At 39.2% G+C, this 21,327-nt stretch overlaps 1 protein-coding gene across 4 annotated transcripts in view; it reads right to left on the reverse strand.

The window, feature by feature from the left end:
* EEA1 (early endosome antigen 1) overlaps positions 1 to 21,327 on the reverse strand; it is a 107,008-nt gene that overhangs the window by 6,727 nt on the left and 78,954 nt on the right. For all 4 annotated transcript variants that reach the window (XM_075209395.1, XM_075209394.1, XM_075209396.1 and 1 more), the window contains 8 exons: positions 14,994 to 15,179; positions 14,063 to 14,245; positions 12,690 to 12,875; positions 9,586 to 9,717; positions 7,978 to 8,163; positions 5,114 to 5,352; positions 4,591 to 4,711; positions 3,845 to 3,943 (listed from right to left, as the gene is read on the reverse strand). In XM_075209395.1, the coding sequence (XP_075065496.1) occupies positions 3,845 to 3,943; positions 4,591 to 4,711; positions 5,114 to 5,352; positions 7,978 to 8,163; positions 9,586 to 9,717; positions 12,690 to 12,875; positions 14,063 to 14,245; positions 14,994 to 15,179 (1,332 nt within the window). The remainder of the gene's footprint in view (positions 1 to 3,844; positions 3,944 to 4,590; positions 4,712 to 5,113; positions 5,353 to 7,977; positions 8,164 to 9,585; positions 9,718 to 12,689; positions 12,876 to 14,062; positions 14,246 to 14,993; positions 15,180 to 21,327) is intronic.

The raw sequence follows: 21,327 nt of genomic DNA on the forward strand, positions 1-21,327 counted from the left end.
CTCCACAGTTCTTCACCGAGATCATGGCGGTCATGGCTGCGATGTCGCGGTCCAAGGAGATTACGATTTTACCTGGACGATCTTCTTCTAAAAGGCAGAGTCACCGGCAGTACTCCTGCCCAAATCCAGGTGATGATCTTTTTGGGACTTCTATTCGACAGTCAACAACGAGGGGTGATCTTGCCTTTCGGACAAAATTCATGCTTTACAGAAGATGGTAAGATTTCTGTTGGCTGCTAAACAGTATTCTGTATACTTCTGCATGTGTGATCTGGGCAAGATGGCATCGAATTTAAAGATAGTCCATGTTGCTCAGTTTCGTGCATGGACATTCAAGATGGAATGCCTTGCGACGTAGAACAGATCCAACCTGAATCTATCCGGTCAGGTGATCGGTCTTTCGCGAGTGTGTCAGTCGCTCCTTTGGTGGCTGAAGAAAAACCATTTCTGTAGGAGTCCAACATTCTCATTGTGGGATTGTCCCTTGGTTACAATGGATGCTAGTTTTTGGGGCTAGGGTGCAGTCTGTCTTCACGTCCAGTTCCATGGCCTTTGATTGGAAGTTTGGATTCTTGCCGAGTCCAATGTATTGGAAATGTGATCAGTGTTCCACGCTCTGATCAGTGTGCAACATTTTCTGCAGGGAAAGGCTTTGAAGAAACAGTCGGACATTGCCACAGCAGTAGCATACCTCAATCATCAGGGCCGCACCAAGAGTGTTTTAGCCATGCGAGAGATGCACAGGATCTTTCGGTGGGCTGAAACTCATGTTCAGGCTATCATGGCAGCTTTTATCCCAAGAGTAGAAAATTGGGAAGTGAATTTTATCAGCAGGCAGAATCTGCATCCCACCGAATGGTCCCTGGATCCCAAGGTGTTTTGCGTGTTGGTAAATAAGTTGGGTCAACCAGACATAGACATGATGGCGTCAGTTGAGACGCACAGTCCAGCTCTTCTGCTCCCAGGAAAGAGATCCTCTGGCTGTCTCAGTAGATGCCATGTCCGTTCCTTGGCGGTTCCACTTAGTTTACAGATAGCCATGCTTCCGAGGGTCTTAAAAAAAAGGTAGAGAGAGAAAGGGTGTTCTGTTCTGTTAAAACAATGAATCTTCAAGCTAAGGGTTTGTCAGAGCGCATGGAACAAAACATGCTTCGGGCTTGTAAAACAGGTTCTTCCAAAATATATTGTGTCTGGAGAATATATATTGCCTGGTGTGAAAAGAAGGAGTACCCTACCACTCTTTTCAATTGTCCAAGTTGCTTATGTTCTTGCTGGATGCTGGCTTGCGTCTTAGTTTGCTGAAGGGTCAAATGTTGGCTCTGTCTTCTTTCAAAGACTAGCTCTGATACTTAATGTGCAAACGTTCATTCAGGGTGTGCTTCATGTGCAGCTTCCATATGTTCCTCCGTTAGCGCCTTGGGATTTAAACTTCGGTGTTAAATGCTTTACAACATTCCCTGTATAAATCTACTGTGTTCAAGTGTTCAAAGTTTTTGACTTGGAAAATTGTCTTGCTTTTGGCTACTTATTCCACCAGAAGAGTTTCAGAGCTTGCAACTTTATCCTGCAAGTCTCCTCTCCAAGTTTTCATGAGGATATTATGGTTCTTCAAACCAAGCCTTCCTTTCTTCCAAAAGTTGTGTTCAGATTTCACATAAATCAGGAAATTTACCCCTGCCTTGTCTAACTATAGATCTTCGGAGGATGAAGTTACTCTTCGTTCTTTAGATGCTATGTGTCCTTATGTGCGTAGGACTCAAGATGTGCACAAGACTGAGGATCTTTTGGTCCTCTATGATGCACATAAGAGAGGCTAGCCAACCTCTAAGGTGACTACTGCTTGGTGGATTACTGCTGTAAGCAGTCAGGCTTATGGTGGGGCTGGGCAGCCTGTTCAGATAATCAGAGATAACTCCACGAGGTCATTAATTGCTTCCTGGGCAGCACGGCATGGTGCCTCAATTGGGCAGCTGTGTCAGGTGGCCACCTGGTCTTCCGTTGACACGTTTACTCGGTTTTACAAGTTTAATGTGTTTGCATCAAGGGATGCAAGTTTTGGGAGAACGGTGCTTCGTGCCCTTTCTTCTGAGCATTCTCATCCATAATTGCGGCATTTGGATGTCACCAACGTCCACTGGACAGCCACTCGACGCTCTGGTTTCTTCTTTTGTATAACGTGTTGTCTTTTTTGATAAAAAAAATGTTCTCTTTTTGTCACGAGATGCAGTGATCGCGGCTTGCTTCTCCTGCTTCCCGGCTGTCATGGTAACAGCCGGGATGACACTTCAGTTTTCCTGTCCCAGCCGTCACCTAGGCAACGGCCGGGACGCTCAGAGTGCAGGCGCCGCACTCCAGCAAACACACAGCCGGGCGTGTGCGCAAATGTTCGAAGAATGTGCTCAGCCTCCTCGGGCAGTAATAGGAGTGCTGAGCTAATTTATTAGGCAGCCCATGGTGTCTTAGTGCTCTCCCCGATTGGACCTTTTCTGTATATAAGGGAGGGAGGGCTTAGCCTCCCTGCCAGTTATAGCTTCTGGATCCTGGTTGCTGACCTGCTCCCTGTTCCTGTGCTCTCTGTTGGATTGATCCCTCGTTGTGACCCTTGGCTTGAATTTGTACTCTGCCATTTGCCTGTTGCCCTGACCTTTTGGATCTGTTTCTGGACTTCCCTGTTTGCCGCCAGCCCTGACCATCCCGTCTGCTATGGATCCCCGATCCTGGCCTGTTTGCTGACTACTCTCTTACATCAAGATTATCCTCCCACCTATCCACTGTGGTGTTGCGCATAAACTTTCACTACTTAGTTAAGTCCTGGGGGCATCTGAGTACTTGTGAGCGTGTCAAGCTCTATGGGAACGGTGGCTGCTATAGGTGAAGACCTCTACAGTTTGTTCTGTAGGTTTATGACAAGGCCGTCAGCTTAACACTTTTTCTGTTTTTTTCTCTCTTTTGTCTCTTGTTCTGTGGGGCTTGGGTAAACAAACTAAAGCCTACAAAGGACGGGGGAGTATAGAGAGGGAGGAGCTAGGGCCAACTGACAACCTTCTTAAAAGTGCCTAATGCCCTATTCCACTACACTATACCCCAATGTCCCCCAATTGACTAATGTATTTTATGTAAGTATAAAGATCCTATTTTGGAAATGCATATGTTGCTAGTAAGAGGGCTCAGGGAACATCAATACCTTTCTGTCACTACCATCTAACACGCATAGGGGCTGGGGGCTGGAAAGGAAACTCACTCTTCCCCCAGGTACTGCAGACAATTTTTGTACTGATGTAAGAGAATGCATAACTTTACACGAGTATTTTTGAGTGTCTCACCTTAAAGTAGTTTCTATTTAAACTGTATCATTCATATGGCAATTGTATAATGTGTGTGCCTGGGAGTCTGCTCAAAATGAATTATTACCTAAAGGACATTTTGAGACAATGCACAAACAACAGCTTTAGATTCAGAATGAACAGGGAAATGCTTATAGATTGTAAAGTAAGTAACCCCATGGGGTTACTAATAGGCACAGGAACTTGGCAGAAATCTGTCTGAAGTATATAACTTTCATAAGGGCTGATGGCAAAAAACTGTGCACATATATGAAAAACGAGAGTTAATACATAGTGCTTTAGAGCAGCGTTTCTCAAACCCAGTCCTCAGGACCCCTAACAGTGCAGGTATTCCAGGTGATAAGGGAAATAATTATACCACCTGTGGATCTGTGTTAGTTAGTAATGAATACACCTGTGCTAAAGCAAGGAGATATGAAAATCATTCACTGTTAGGGGTCCTGAGGACCAGGTTTAAGATAAACTGCATTAGACTATATATTACACATTTTATGACCTACCTTTCTTATCGTTACAGAAAATCCTTTCCCACACTCCATGCAGTTTTGTACTTCATGGTCCTCTGTCCACTTTCTGTTTAGAGCCTGACTGTTTTTTATCTGCAAAATAGATATAAAGTCACATGACCTGATAAATATGTAGTGTACCAACTCATTCTTCAAAAATATCATGTTAAAGATATTATATTACATCAGGGTTACCATATTTGCGGTTCACAGAGGCTATTATGAGACATGCATCCTAGACTTATGCATATTAAATATTGTGTTTTCTCAAATGTTGATGTTATAATAAACTAAGTAAGATTAAAATTAAGGAGATCTAAAAATGTTTTTTTAATCTAAATTTCTTAGGCCTTAAAAGTATTTTTTGAGGCACCTACCACACCCCCTGACTCTTTTATAAAGTTGTAGCCTAACTTAACATGTCAGTCAGCAAAAAGAAGACTCTCCCCCGCAACACGTCTGACAGCCAACGTCACCAAATTACTGTATCAGTGTGAATACCATTCCACAATGAGACTGTTAAACCAAATGTCGTCTAAGATGCTGGTGTCTCTCAATTGCAACTGGCAACCAGGAAAAGCTATATAAAATCAGGCAACTTTACAGCTGTAATGAGGTAGCGGATTCTTAGAAGTTGTTCTTACCAAAGTTGCATAGTGTCAACTATTCACCTTCTGATAGTTGTCATGATAACATGGCTAAGGAAGACATGACGAGATGGCGGATGACTGTTCTATTACCTGTAGTGACTGATTTTCTCTGCCGAGCTCCTCCATGGCATATGTAGTTTCATCTACTTTCTTCCGTAGTTCAATGACTTTGGCTTGAAGCTTTTCAATTTCTGCCTCACTCTTGAGATATCTGAAAGAGAAAATGACAGTATATTGACCAAGAACAGTCTACAGTACCTTAGATGATGGCTTCTTTTTTGGAAGCTTTATGGAGTTTTAAACATTAGCTTCTCGTAAGAGAAGGAAGGAGTCTGTACTCTAACATAGATCCATACAAAACTCCTGAGTAACATCAGCAATAAAACCTTCTCTTTTGTTTGAGTCATGTACATAAAAAGCAATGTCTTCTGCATGCTCCTTCCGAGATATTATCTGAAGGACCCTATAGGTAATATCAAGATGTTTAGTGTTGAAGTCAGATTTAGACAGAAACTGAGATCTATCTGACAAATAGTAGTGAAATCAATGATTGCATGAATTACTCATGAAGCACTGTGGACAGGCTAAATCGCACACAAATACAACAACCTACCTTTCTAGCAGTGCACGTCTGTCATCCTGGTTATTTTGTACTGTTGCTTCCAACACAGCAATCTCCCCCCGCAGGTCATCAGTTTGCTTCTCCAGCTCGCTAACCCTGCGTTGACTGCTCTGCCATTCCTTCTTTAGAGTAGCCAGGTTTTCATTCAAAGCTGTGATCTGCATGGTCAGCTTTGACTCATTCTCCTCATGCCTCTTTCTTTGCTCCTCCTTTTCTTTTGCTTCTGTAGTCTAATTAAAGAGATATACAATAGAAATGCAGATAAATGTTCCATCATATTATCAATATTCACAAGGTCAGCAAAAAGGTTTATACAGTTTCAATTCTCAAATTTTAACATTCTATAAAATGCAATTCAAAAACAGACAACTTCAACTTATCACTACCACAAGATCCCCAAACTATGCTGAAATAAGAGTCATGGTTGATGGGAAATGTGGGACTTTTATACTTCTCAGAGTCCAATGGGGTATAAGAGATTGGACACTTTAGATCTCCCTTCAAAAGTTCAAGCTCCTCCCCTCTATTCTCCCACAGGCTGCTGGGACTTAACTATTTTTCTAACAAAGTCCCAAGGACAGAAAAAGTATACAATACTGAACACAAGAGAGTGGAGAAAACAAGGTTCTACAACAGGAACGATAGCCCAACAAGAGCAATGAAAAACAAGGTGCAAAGAACAGAAACAAGAACAAGAGTCTAATGGGTGGGCATCCAGTGCTTCTTCCCCCCCCCCCAGAAAAAAAGTGAAGTAGTGCTGCGCAGCACTTCATGTCCAAAACTGGTATCTGGACGAAAAATGTAGAATTTTGTAAACATGTGCACCGAAGACTAGGTGGCAGCCTGACAATTGCTCAGCTGATGTCCCCATGCACCGCCCAAGAGGCACCCACCTATATGGAAGAATGCGCCATACATTTTTGGGAGCATGCCGTCTTGCCCCAACGTAAGCATGAATTACCCAAATAATCCAGGAGATGTAGATCTTCCAGACCCTGCGATAGCTTTTGGCAGAAATCAGCTGGCTTTGAGAATCATGCTGTCCGGGAAGCCTTAAGCTCTAAGAATCACATGTTCAACAGCCACGCTGAGGTAAACCTTGATGATGCCGACGTTCCCGACTCCGTAGGTCTGCTATTAGATGCAGACGCAATGACAGGCCCTCCACCATGTTGAGAATGTCTATGTACCTGGACGTTCTTGGTCAGTCCAGGGCCATCAGATCCACCCAAAATGCTCGCTCTCAACTTTCTTTAGCACTCACAGAAGCATAACTACCGGAGAGAACAGGTGAAACGAAATTTCCAAGGTACTGACATGGCATCTACCAACCTGCCTGCTTTGAAAGCCTGCTTCCCAGTTCACCAGCTCTGGGGTGAACCCCGTTGCGATACCTAGAATGTTTTGCTCTGCCAATCACATGATCCTGCTGGTTTCTCTCATGGCCTGTTGCACTCTAAGTGCCTCCCTGATGTTTGAGTTTCAGCACATTATCGGGAACTTTAACTCCACTGGACTCCAAAGAACCTGGAAACAGCACTGAGAGCAACAACTCGCCCAGCTCCGAAGGCTGGTGTCTGTAGTTATCTGTGTCCATTCCCAAATTGTGAAAGGATGCCCCCTGTTGAGGTTGTTGCCCCTCAGCCACCAGATGAGCGACTGGAGCTCCCTTTTAGACAGCCTGATGCACTGGCAGGTCAAACAATGGCGAGATTTGTTCCACCTCAAAATAAGTTTGATCTGGAACTCCATCAAGTGAAAGTGTTCAAATTGGCATCACCTCGATGGTGGAGACTATGTTGCCTAGGACTTTCATGCAAAAATAACACGACGCAAGTTAAAAGGGACTTCACAAGTCCCTGTAATGAGAAGATTTGTTCCTGCTGGTCGGTGACAAACAGCATGTCAAAGACGACCATCCGCTGGGAGGAGCCACAGTATCTTCTCCGCTCGCTCCAGGCATCCTCCAGCCACCTCCAGCGAGCTGCTGTTTGAATGCAGGTTAGAACATGGAGGGAAAAACAAATTAAATGGATTTAAAAATTAACAGCTGTCATTAGTAAATTAAAAGCAGTTTCCAGCTCAAGTAGGCTCTTTTAAAAAAAATAATTAAGTCCTAGCAGCCTGTGGGGTTACAGAGAGGGAAGAGCTTGAACTTTTGGAGGGAGATTTAAAGTGCACAAAGTTCCTGTACTGCCTGTCTATACCCCAGTATCCCCCATGAATGAAAGAGAAAAAGGTCTTAGATCAGAATGTCTGTAGGCAAGATATTACTTATGAGAAATGGTTTGAAGATGTTCATAATGTCTCTCTATGGCCTCATTCATAGGATTAGAGAGGAATCAAGTAAAATAATCAAGTTATCAGCTGAAATACATGAGAATTGTGAGTTTCACTGCAAACTTTTGCTGACACTGTGGAGAAATACAATATGCACATGCTAACAGCCTTTTCATAAAAAAAAACGAATAAACCAGTGTCTGAACAGTAACCGATGGATAAAAATGATTACAAATATTACATCAAGTGACAACTCTTACCACAATTTGCTAGCTGACTTGTTTTGAATAAGAAAACATTGAGTGTTCATTTTGTTACTCTTCTCACACTGTAAATATTGTTTTTACAATCAGTTTCTAAATAGTGATTATTTATAGTCCATTCACAGGAAAGTAACCAAATATCCCACATGAGATACAGTATACACATTAGTGACACTTCTAGCCACACCTCAGCAAAATTAGTAGCGTTTGTCCCACATGTCTTGCCCTAAACAGGAACTTTTTGTATTAATTGGTAAATCTGACTCAATTATTTATAAACCAAACTCTGTGAAATAAAAATTATTCACTTACAAGTGTATTTTGCAGCTCTGTATGCTGCTTCTTCCATCCCTCCTCCTTTCTTTTCATGTCATCCTTCAGAGTCTGCTGCAGATTCTTCTCCTGTTGAAGAGCTGTCACAGAACTTTCAATTTTGCCCTGTAGTTCAAGCTTCTGCTGAATCAATAGTTGCTTGGCTTCCTCCAAACTGCTTATTTTCTGTTGGGAATTGAAAATGCATCAGTTTTTGAAGGTTTCAACCCAAGGCAGCGAATGCTACAAAAGACTAAATATTACATACCAAGTGACCTAATAGAACCATGTTATCTTTTTCCCCCAAAACATTTAGTGCCAAAGATGTAACAGTTAAGTCTTGCAGAACCACTTGTAGGCAGCCAAGGATATAACTGTTATAACATAGATACCAGATCCATATATATTTGCTTTTACAGTCCCTAACCTGACAATATTTGTTTTAAAAAGATTTAACTTTTTTTTTTTTTTTTTTTTTACTACAGCCCCTCATTCCACTATAAAAGGAGGGGGCACTTATTTTTACATAAAAAAAATAAAATGAAAAAGTTCACTGCAGTTAATGTTGCAGATTGGAGACCATGCTGGACGTAGAGTGGAACCCTAGAGATACAGTAATTACTGCTGGAGATGGGGTGACTTCTTCGAAAACTGCTGGCATCATATATAAAGTTACAAGTTGAAGGAGAAGTGAAGATTAATAAAAAAAAATGCATTTCGATGGGGCTCATTTTGAATCATAGATCATTAAAGCATATACACTTAATGTATATAAAACTGATTTTGTCCATGAACTGGTTTACACACACTGATTAGTAAAACTATTCAATGTCTATATGTAATTGAGTGTTTTACGCCGTTTGTATGATTATTTTTATTTGTAAAATACAGCATAAATCCAGATGAGATTTTTGTACTTCTGTTAAATCCTTTTTGCAATGCAATGAGGAACAATGGAGACTGGGGGGGGGTACAGGGGTACAAGAAAGTGGTTACTGGAGTCTTGGTACTTTCAAAGTTAGCGCTCAATTGCTTCTCCCTCTTTTTACTTCATTGGCTTCTTACTAAACCTCAATATTTGTCTAACAAAGCCCCAAAGGACAGAAACATGAGTACAGGTGAGGAAGATAAGAAAACAATGTTCTTCCATGAAAACCAAATCCTAACATAACACAAAACAAAGGAGCATAAAGGGAGGGAGAAAAGGATTTAATAAAAGTACAGAAATCCTATTTCAGCTCACATCCATGGGGGGACAACAGAAACTGTGGCATGTCCCAAAGCTGTCCCTAATAGAGGGTACACTCCGAAGTTCTGGTGTGCAGCACCTTTCGTCCAAAACTAGCATGTTTGGATGGAAGAGTATTAAACCTAAAGTAGCTTGAGAAGGTGTGCACCGAAGACCAGGTGGCCACCCAGACAACTGCTCAGCAGAGGATCACTGGAACGCCGCCCAAGAGGTACCCACTGATTTAGTAAAATTATCCCTCACATTTTTCAACGACAAGCTGTCGCGCTCCAATGTAAGCCTGGCGAATTACCAATAATAACCAATAATCCACCACATAGCAGCTTTATTAATATTAATAAAACGAGCCATAAAATTACCTTTTGGTGATCCTCTCTGACCTTCTTTAGTTCTTCTTTCGTCTTCATTAGTTCTTGTTCAAACTTTTCTTTGAGAGAGTTTAGATTGTTTGTTTTCAATCTTTCATCACTCAACTCTTTGTCAGTACGGGCCTATAACACAGAATAAGGAAAAAAAATAACAAAAAATGAACGGGATACATGACCGGATAACAAAGTATCTAGTAGATGAATTCAGGAACTCCACATCGTAATTTGACCTGCCTATCACTCATTTGTACATTAAGCAAATATCTGTGTGAAAAGGCAGAAAGATCTGAAGAGTCGCACTGTGCAAACGCATAAAGGCCGCATCAAAGTCCACCCCCTACCACTTTAGTACCACGTCTTTTATTCGTTAAAAAAATATGTATTTCTCCTAAAATATAGCTCAATTTAGCTTCATATGTGGCTTAAATTAATCATAAGCAAGGGGACATCAGGGCTACTACCTTTATTGAACTTCTGTGCTAAATTACAACTAGATGGCGCAAAATGTGTCCCATTAAATCTATAGGATGAGACTCGACCACTGCCACATCAAAGATGCTAAAAAAATTTAATCTTTTAGCAGAATTGGAATGGGTCTCTGTCCCTTTCTTACAGTAAGAAAACGGACCTAAAAATTAATTGTTTCCACCCCTCAATCTAATTTAATCGTGCACCACAAAATTAAATCTAATTCTTGCACAGCTCCGCAAAATTAGGAACATACTTTGCAAAGAACATAATTACTAGATACAACTCCTCCCATTGGCCGGCACAAACTCCTATTCATCTGCAAATGCCATCACCTTGCTTCGTAAACGTGTACTTCAGAGGAAAACTAGGTGCGCTTATGCAAATCAAGGCACAGGGCACCATCAGAGAGGATTTTGCAATGCATCTTGGCCCCTTCACAAAGCATAAAGCAGTTCATAGCAAAGGAAGAAAAAAGTAAGGCTGGATATGACAAGGCACCATTAGAGTAGAGTAGTGAGATAATAACCACAGTCATCACAAAATCGCATTTACTATCTGCCCAGACTGCTCCTGATCAATCAACAGACTTGTTGGGCCCTGTACTAACTGCGATAAAACGCTAATTAGCAATAAAATGACCTAACTGCCCATTAAGTTTGATGTCAGTTTAGGCAATTATTGTGTATATTCTTCAAATACCAGTCTCCCTTTCTTTCCTAGTGTTGCAAGGCTACTTTACCATGCAATAATTTAACAATCCTGTTGTGAATTGAATAAAAATGATTTAGTTGCACACATTGTACAGGTCTCATTAGAGTATGTTTGAAACAGATCCAGTGTTTACATGTAAACACAAACTAAAGTAGACAGAAATGGCAAGTTGCCAGATTTGAGTACTAGCACAGATGGCACAGCGTCTGTTAATGCGGTTTCATGGTTCACTTCAAATGCTTCCCGGTGACTCAACATTTAGTTTCAAGTGACGACAGGGACACCTTGAACACTGAAAAAGGTGTTCAAACCAAATAGCCCCAAAATTACAGATATATTCATTTTTACACAATAAATACCATTATTCACTGGGCTACAAGAAATACAACAGTTTATTTCCATATTAACTATCAATTATACAATTAATCATTCAGTTCCAATCCACTTGTATTTCAGAAGATTAATCCTTGCTACTCTCAGTTTTTCAACTAGCCCAGCAAGGAGACAATAAAAAGGTAAAAGAAGAACAGAGATGACATTCTCAGATGGAAGGTCTGTGCTCAACAACAGCACCCAATAAAGGTATTTAACAGTAAAAGCAAACATCCCCCTTTCTCCTTCAGCAGTAGGGGAACACAGACATGGAATGTCCCAAAGTCACCCTTAACTGGAGGGGAGGGAGTCATAAGAAAGAAGGTTCTGGAGGGCTATCAAAAGGGAGAACAGTGTCCGCTTTAAGAAATCTGGAACAACCAGGTGGCCGCACTACAAACCTGAAACCATATACACCCCATGTTGTATTGATTCAGTGTGTAAACCGGGGCACCTGCAGGCTACCTAACTGCACCTACCAGTGGATTGTACCAGAGGTTAACCAGCATCGACTATCGCAAAAAGTTGCACTTACCGGGATACCTTTCAGTCTAACATTCTCTCCTATACCGTAGGCAAGCAAATATCTGAATAAAGAGCTATTAGGTCTATTTACCACAAGTTCTCACCAACAGAAGAACCATATCAAAATGAATGCTTAGGAACACCACATAAGGCGGTAAGTTCAGCAGGGAAATTAGCCTGTTTAGAAATCATTTACTCTATAGAAAGAAGTGTTGGGGTGGATGTAATGGAACTTTTCAACACAAAGTGTTAGAAAACATACAGTTAAATGACTAGCTCTGACACCTGTCAGTATGGTCCTCTACCCTATGGCTCAAGTCGGCCCATTCTCCGTCCTCCTCTCTGTCCCGGTTTTGTCTAATGCCGAATTGTTTTTGTATGCCATGCAATGTCTTCTGCTAATTGTATCCATGCATATATTATTCTGCGGATCTGTACAAATTGTTCTTATTTGTATGTACCTATGTAATTTTGTTGCATGTTCCAACTCCCTATGTACAGCGCTGCGGAAGTCTTGTGACGTCTTAGAAATAAAAGATAATAATAATAATATAATTCATCCGTGTGACTCCAGGAACGGGATTGTAAGATGGAAATGCTCAATCACCAGCTTTCTGGATCAGGCCTTGACCAGGATATCGTCCAGATGCTGTCATTATATCTGCCATTCAGATCCCTCTAAGTGCTTGGTGTGTGTTTTTGACTATAGAATGCAGAAAAAAACCAAAACGACAAGCAAATAAAAGTATATTCCTAAAAAAACATAAGGAGACCCAACCCTTATGTCTAAACGTGTTTTAAAAAGATGTGGCATGCGAGTCATTTGTTTTTTTTAAAGTGCCCTACATTGTGAAAGGGAAAGGTAGACCCCACTTGCCCTACAGATGGCTAAGGAATTCAGCACATTGCAATTTTAAATCCTTTTTGCCAGAGACCATATGATAGAACTATTACAGCATGATGCCTTTGTGAAATTCCAAATAAACTGCACGATGGAAACACATGCTGATAAATACCTTATGTGCTTGTAATTCCTGCAGACTTTGCCCATGCTCCTTTAGCTGGTTTGTCTTTGTCAATATGTCCTGCTCCATGGTGGTCTTCAGAGCTGTCAGCTCTTTAATCTGTTTACTCTGGCTGCTTATTTCATTTCTGTTACATTTCAGCTCCTCCTGGGCTAGAATAAGCTTTTCCTCTACAGACTAAAACAGATAGCACAAAATCCACTATTAAAAAACATATACAAATGTGTGTATTTTTATCTCTCTCTTTAGATATCATATCTACTATATAAATGCCTAGTGGTGTGTGTGAAAAAAAAACAAAACAAGCTGCAGCGCCACCTGCTGGGCAGAGTTATACACTGACCTATATATTTCTTGAAGGAGAAGTGACAGTTGGGAGTGGTTGGTGGTTGCTGGGGGTGACAGTGGGGAGTTTTTAACACCTTAAGTAGCTTGATGAAGGATGTGGCGATGAAGATGAAGGATGTGGCGATGAAGATGAAGGATGAGGCGATGAAGATGAAGGATGAGGTGGCGACATGTCGGGAAGTAACGCTCTTCCCCTGAGGAGGCCTGGGCTAGGCCCAAATGCATGACAAGAACCTTTTTAACACCTTAAGTAGCTTGATTTGACTAGAATGCATGAGTATCATGCACGGGTTAACTTGTAATATATATATATATATATATATATATATATATATATATATATATATCTATATATCTATCATGATGTCATAAATCAATGCTCCTATTAGCTGCTCAAACTATACATAATTACTTTAGTGTTCAAACACAACTCCGTGGTTAAAAGTGTTGAGAGCTATCTAAAAATGAAGGTAACACTCCAGGCCAACAAACAGCAGAACAGTAACAGCAGCATTGGAGCGGTCACTACATTTTTATCACAGCATCAATACTTTTATTGCTCTATTGTTCGTGTTGTTAATCAATAGTTCTTGTCAAAAACATGTTCTGTTCAAACATGTGTGAAAACCCAAAACATAGCAATCAAAGATTTTTATAGGAAAAGTACACACTTATGTTATTCATAAAGAGTTGCTGTCCAGCTCCTATTAGACTATAACATGACATATTTGGTTTTTTCCCTATGAACATTCTTGCAGAAGATTTTATACATGTATATGTACATATATGATTGAGGCCTCTTCTTACAAATTAGATCTGTGACGGGTCTACTAGATATTGGGTACAAATTTCAACATACATGTGCCTACAATAGGTGCTGTACTGAGTTTCATTAACTTGTGCTTTGCATCTTAAGCAAAACACTGAGCGGTGTCTGGAAGATAATTCGGTAATATAAGCAGACGTATATTATTTCACCAAGTACGAAACAGTAATAAATCTCTTGCCAGTCATACTTTTAGATCTTGCCGGATTGCAGAAACTTCAGACTCCTTCCCATACATATCAGACTGGAGATTTCCCAGTTTTCCCTGGAGGACATCACTGGCTTTCTGCAAGTCAGACAGCTTTCCTCTCTCAGATACCAATTCACCAGTTAATGAAGCGATCTGCTGCTGTAGAGTTTTGTCTAGCTGTGTCTAAAAGTCAAAGAATGTTTTTAAAAATGCAGTCATATGTCCCAGAGAACAATATATTTCAATTACAAACTGCTGTTATCTGAGACAATTAATAAAAATGAATGAAACCAATTATGGCAGAAAATATATAAGAGGAAAGGTCAACTACTTTGAAGAAAAACAGTTGGCAACTTGGTAATTCAGGGGCCAGCAGTCAGCATCACAGATACTATTAATTTTGTCTTATTATATACTGATCCTATCTTCAAGGTAATTCCACCCTCAGCAATTGGGGATCTTCAACACGCTTTCCTGCCACATCTGTCCAGCAGCAGTAAAAGTGTCGGTGGAGTTTATAGAAGGTCTCTGACCAACAATAAGATTTCTGGCTTTGTTTAGTTTGAACAAAAAGCACATGTAAAACCCTCTCATAGGGAGGTTTCAAGCTTTTTCGTTTAAAGACGAACACTGGATAACTGATAATATAAGTATTTCCTTAGGAGGTACTTGTCAATCTTTAAATTAAATAGTGTTGCCTATTTGCAGGGAAGTAGCCATTTGCCGCAGGACTACATGTAAAAACATTTGTTTGTTACAGGAGAGCGTTTTATGAATGTCACCTAAAAAACAGTTATTTAATGAATTCCAACTTTTTAGGATTGAACTGTGAAATGTTCAGCATATTATAGAGTGGATAAGCTGTATAAGTGAAACTCTACATGGATCGTTGTTGCAGTAAAGAGAAAAAATAAAGGCAAATTCCAAAGACCTTCTCATCTAATTGGGCAGTAAGAACTTGCAGGTCATTCTGGTGCCTTTTCTTATCTTCTTCAGAAGATGCTTGGATCTTTTTCAGCTGTGTCTGAAGTTCTTGCTGAAGTTTTTCTTTTTCTTTTATAGAACCCTGCAACTTTTCATTACAAGCTTGTATTTCAGACTTCGACTTTGTGTATTCCTATAAAAACAAGGCAACAAAAAACAAATGTGCAGCTAAATTAGAAGCAGTCTAATCTGAATGGGTCTTTTTAACATATACACATATATTGTTTTTCAGATCTCGTCTAAACTAATTATTCTGCATGACAGGTCTTCTCGGTAAATAATCCTTAAAGATTTTCTCATTCAAATTAATTAATCTGGGTCTACAAAGGAAGGCCTCATAAAATGAGCTAATGAGGGTCAGAGATGAAAAACGCTGCTGTATGCTAAGCAAAGCATAATGCACCTTTGATCTTAAGGACCTTACAGCATACAGCAGAGTTACTAGGTAGGACAAAACTGCCTATAGGAATAACTATGGACGCTTTTTTTTTATTTTTTATAATATATGCGATTACAGTCAGTGGTTGAAGTGGGAATTTAGAGGTGTCAGTTACACATCAGTCAGTCAGTTACATACATCTGTGGGCAGCATGGTGGCTTAGTGGTTAGCACTTCTGCCTCACAGCACTGGGGTCATGAGTTCGATTCCCGACCATGGTCTTATCTGTGTGGAGTTTGTATGTTCTCCCTGTGTTTGCGTGGGTTTCCTCTGGCACTCCAAAAACATATTGGTAGGTTAATTGGCTGCTATTAAATTGTCCTTAGTCTCTCTCTCTTGGTCTGTGTGTATGTTAGGGGATTTAGATTGTAAGCTCCAATGGGGCACGGACTGATGTGAATGAGTTCTCTGTGCAGCGCTGCGGAATTAGTGGCGCTATATAAATAAATAGATGATGATGATGATGAAGTGGCAGTATGGAATTTGATATTTTATTTTTTACAATGAGGCAGTAGGTGAAGTGGCAGTATGGCAAAACACTGTATACCAGCCCACTTCAACCAATGGTTACAGTAAAAAATAAATGTAGAAAAAGAGAAAGCAGGGGTACAGTCAAGTAGTTACATGCATACGTTCCAATACGAACTAAAAGCAATCCGGTTATAGCACTGCAGTAATCACATAATACATTTCTCTCAAATTGCTGTATACTGAAAGTATTGTCTATAATGTTATCAACAGAAAGGTAAAGCTTTAAACTAATGGATGCTGTGTCACCTGAAGGTCATTTTGCTTGAAAGACAAAAATAAAAACACGTCTATCTCAACGTGCGCCCATGAAACAGGTCTTCCCCCACATAAATATATGTATTATGCCACTGTAGGTCTCCAATTTCAATCTCTAAAGAGGCTCTTTTAATGCAGCTTTGTAGTTCCCAGTGTATTGTATTATGTGCAATACATCATATGACCCTTCCCTGACCCTTACATCAGCTACCAAGCAAAGAATACTTAACAACATTACATGCAACCATAAATGACAGTGCCATCTAATACAAAGCTAATGTGAGCAACCTGTCCAAACCATGTAGGGGATAGAATTTAAATGATTCCCACTGACAATGAGGGCCACCCAAACTGCTATATTGTACAAAGGATACCAGCTGCATAGCATCCGCACCAGTGGTTAGCACTTCTGCAAGTGTTTGCGTGGGTTTCCTCCTGGTGCTCCAGTTTCCTTCCACCCTCAAAAAAAAACATATTACTAGGTTAATTGGCTGCTATTAAAAAGTGTCCTTAGTCTCTCTCGGTCTGTGTGTGTGTGTGTGTATGTTAGGCGATTTAGATTGTAAGCTCCAATGGGGCAGGGGACTGATGTGAATGAGTTCTCTGTACAGCGCTGCCGAATTAGTAAATAAATAGATGATGATTCAAAAACTTTCTCGCATACAGAAACTGCTCACTAATTTAGTATAGCCAACATTTGGTATATTCAAGACAATGGAAAAACATTTAGCACAACATACAGTACTTCTGTGATATTTTCACTGCTGCTTGGTAGTGTCAAAACCAGTTAATGTTATCATAGTAACTTCTTTCCATGTCTTACATACTGTAATTTTATAATCATCATTTAAGCAGTTTACTCAATCATTTTTACCACTAAAGCCCATTAGCAGGATTGGTACAAATCCTACAAATTAAGGGTCATTTACAAACTGCAAAATTGCAGAACTACAATGATCCAAGATAGCATCTGCAGGGAAGGATCGGTTGATGGGAGAAGTAGGGGGAATTTAGTGCACTCCTCGGAGGTGTTCCCTGCTGTACGGGATTCTGCACAACCTTTTTCTCTATCAACTTTAGGACACTGAGCCTTAATTTTTAATGGAAAGCATTTTGCACCTTACAGTGGCGCTTTTGCAGAAAGTGCATTTCTATGTACACTTCAACCCATGTAATAAAAGGCTGCAAACACACAAAAGTGACACAAATAATAAAGACATACGGTATATTAATCTAAAGTGAATAGTATGTTTTGCTCCTAAAATACAAGTACAAAGAGATTGTCCTAAAACTGAAAGGCTGGACTCTGATGATATTATCGATATCTATCACGCAAGGAGTATACTCAAAACTGGAATGTAGGCACAGATTGGTTTTCTGGGGGCAAAGTAGATGAGCACCTTTAAATGTACTAGGTGTACAAATATATAAGTACAGGAGGTCATACAATGATCCTTTGTCTCCAAGTGATATTCTGTACCAGGGTTGGGAACCTGCAGCCTTAAGGCCATATGTGGTCTTCTAGGTCCTTAAGTGAGGCCTTTTGACCAAATCCAAATTTTACAGAATAAATACTTTTATTTATGTTAATATGTTTTTTGTTCGTCTTTTAAATATTATTCTTAAAATGAACCTATTTAAATTACTAAATCGTAAAATAAGTTTCAACAAAATAATCCACCCAGATTGACAGCCACAATTAAAACAGTAGTAAGTCATAAGCGCTAAATTAACACTCATGATTTAGTTCTAATGTGACTCTAAAACGTCTGATAAGTTCCCTGTCTGACTGGTGCCACTACCGCATGAGGCTGGTTGGCGAGGGTCTATGGGGCTCGAGTACAGCAAAAATTACTCTTAATTTAGCGCTTTGTGCGCATGATCAGGTGAAGCCGACACCGAAATAGTAAATGGATAGTAAAATAATGCACAAAGTAAAAACTACTAATATTTCAGATACATGTGAATGATATTTGCCCATCAATGGTGTCATCTTTTTAAAATGACATGATTTCAACAACTGTAAACGGCAGTATAACACGATGCTGTGGGAGAGGGTGGTCACGATGCAATGTCAATATTGACATTGTAATATCCCAAAGAGAAAAATATCAAACAAGTTATTTACCTCCCATTTGCATATATATAATATATATATATATATATATATATATATATATATATATATATATATATATATACACACATATATATATATACATATATATATATATATACATATATATATACATATATATATATATATATACATATATATATACATACATATATATATACATATATATATATATATACATATATATATACATATATATATACATATATATATATATATATATACACACACATATATATATATATATACACATATACACATATATATATACACATATACACACATATATATACATACACACACACACACACACACATATATATATATGTATATATATACTAGCAGAATACCCGGCGTTGCCCGGGATTTAAAGAATGTTTATTTACAAAAATCAATCTAAATATTAAACATACATGTAAATATCATGTTAAAATTGGACCAGTAGAAGGTGAAAAGTGAAAATGTCAAACTGAATTTGAACTGTATATGATGGAACGAACCGATAAACAATTACTTCAAAACAGCTTGATAAACTATATTTTTCGTTTCTTCATTTGGGGGCAAATACATACAAATTTCTTGGTGATCCAACTCTTGAGCACACAACGTAAAACTGTTCATGAGAAAAGCAAGGTGATTCAAGTTGACTCCAGCTACATGTAAAGATTGTCCTTGGGCCTTATTGATAGACATGGCAAAAGCTAAACGAACTGGAAATTGTAGACGCTTAAATTGAAATGGCATATCAGATGGAATGAGAGGTATGCGTGGAATGAAAGCATTGTCACCTTTTGCACAGCCTGTCAAAATAGTTGCTTCAATGACATGAGAATGGAGCTTTGGACTACTAATCTTGTACCGTTACAAAGTCTTGGAGGATTTAAATTTCTGAGAAGCATAATGGGTGATCCAATCTTCAGTACCAGGTTATGTGGTGGCATTCCGGGAGGTTCTAAAGAGTTTAAAAATTCAGTAGGATAGTGCACAGCCTCATTTTCTTCAACAACGGTATCTATTGATTTGTATAATATGGCTTCTCCAGGCAACTCTTCTTGAATCTTTAAGTTGATGTTGTTTACACAATTATTTTTTGGTGCAAGAATCGCACGTTCGCAAAGCCACTTATGCTCTGTAAAATGTTGTTGAATATTTGGAAATACTTTTGTCTTGAGTTCTTCAACAGACACAACTGTGTTACAAAGTGTTTCTCTGAGTTTGAAGAGACCAGTTACTGGATGAAGCGGCATTAAACCATTCCCAATATTTAACAAATGATCAGCAAACTGACCGTCCATTGTGTTGCCATGCAGAGAAACTCTCATATTTGTGGTTAGTCACAAAGTGCGAACATGCCTCCAAAGATGTGATGATTTAAGGCATGCATTAATTTCATCCGCCATTGTTCCTTTTGGAATGACCGGCAATGTTTGTCGAAAATCTCCAGCCAATACAACAGTGACTCCACCCATTAGTAAATCATTGCCTCTTAAAAATTGAAGTGTTTGATTGAGGGCCTGTAAAGCATTTTTGTGTGACATGGTGCATTCATCCCATACAATGACCTGACATTCCTGCAAAATCTGAGCTTTTTCTGTTCGTTTAGTGATATTGCAGACGGAAGTTTCACTTCGGGCCAGAATAAGCGGTAACTTGAAAGCTGAATGTGCTGTTCTTCCACCAGGGAGCAAAGTTGCAGCAATTCCAGAAGAGGCCACAGCAATAGCTATCTTGGAATGTACTCGAATTTTAGCAAGTAACAACTTGATGAGAAACGTCTTACCTGTTCCTCCAGGCACATCCAGAAAAAATATATTTCCCCCTTTTTTTGGAACTTCTTCCAAGACATTGTTCCAGACATTCCAGAGTTATGGTCGTTTTAGATGATTTTTAGTTGTTACCCCCCTCGCCACCCCCAGCCTTAGGAGTGCTAGGGGTGTCTTGCCCCCACAATATTTGTTGTCAGACTGTAAGTCATATGTGTACCAGGTTTGGTGTAAATTGTTCCAGACATTCCAGAGTTATGGTCGTTTTTGATGATTTTTAGGTGTTACCCCCCTCGCCACCCCCACCCTTAGGAGTGCTAGGGGTGTCTTGCCCCTACAATATTTGTTGTCAGACTGTAAGTCATATGTGTACCAGGTTTGGTGTAAATTGTTCCAGACATTCCAGAGTTATGGTCGTTTTCGATGATTTTTAGGTGTTACCCCCCTCGCCACCCCCACCCTTAGGAGTGCTAGGGGTGTCTTGCCCCCACAATATTTGTTGTCAGACTGTAAGTCATATGTGTACCAGGTTTGGTGTAAATTGTTCCAGACATTCCAGAGTTATGGTCGTTTTCGATGATTTTTAGGTGTTACCCCCCCTCGCCACCCCCACCCCGTAATGAATTTCAATTTTACATTTTTTTAGTTGCCTCCGTCATGTTTTTAATACACTCGTATGCAAAATTTCATGATCTTCGCTTGAAAAATGTGGATTTGTATAGAAAGACAGACAAAGGGAAAAATTTTCTCTTTTATATATTAGATATACATACACACACACCACACACATACATATATATATATATATATATACACATACATATATATATACATATATACACATATATATATACATATATATACACATATATATATACACACATACATACATACATATATATACATACATATATATATATACATACATATATATATATACATACATATATATATATACATACATATATATATATACATACATATATATATACATACATATATATATATATACATACATATATATACATACATATATATATATACATACATATATATATACATACATATATACATACATATATACATACATATATACATACATATATATACATACATATATATATACATATATATATACATATATATACACATACAA

Source organism: Mixophyes fleayi, chromosome 4, assembly GCF_038048845.1.
Source record: "Mixophyes fleayi isolate aMixFle1 chromosome 4, aMixFle1.hap1, whole genome shotgun sequence".
NCBI lineage: Eukaryota > Metazoa > Chordata > Amphibia > Anura > Limnodynastidae > Mixophyes > Mixophyes fleayi.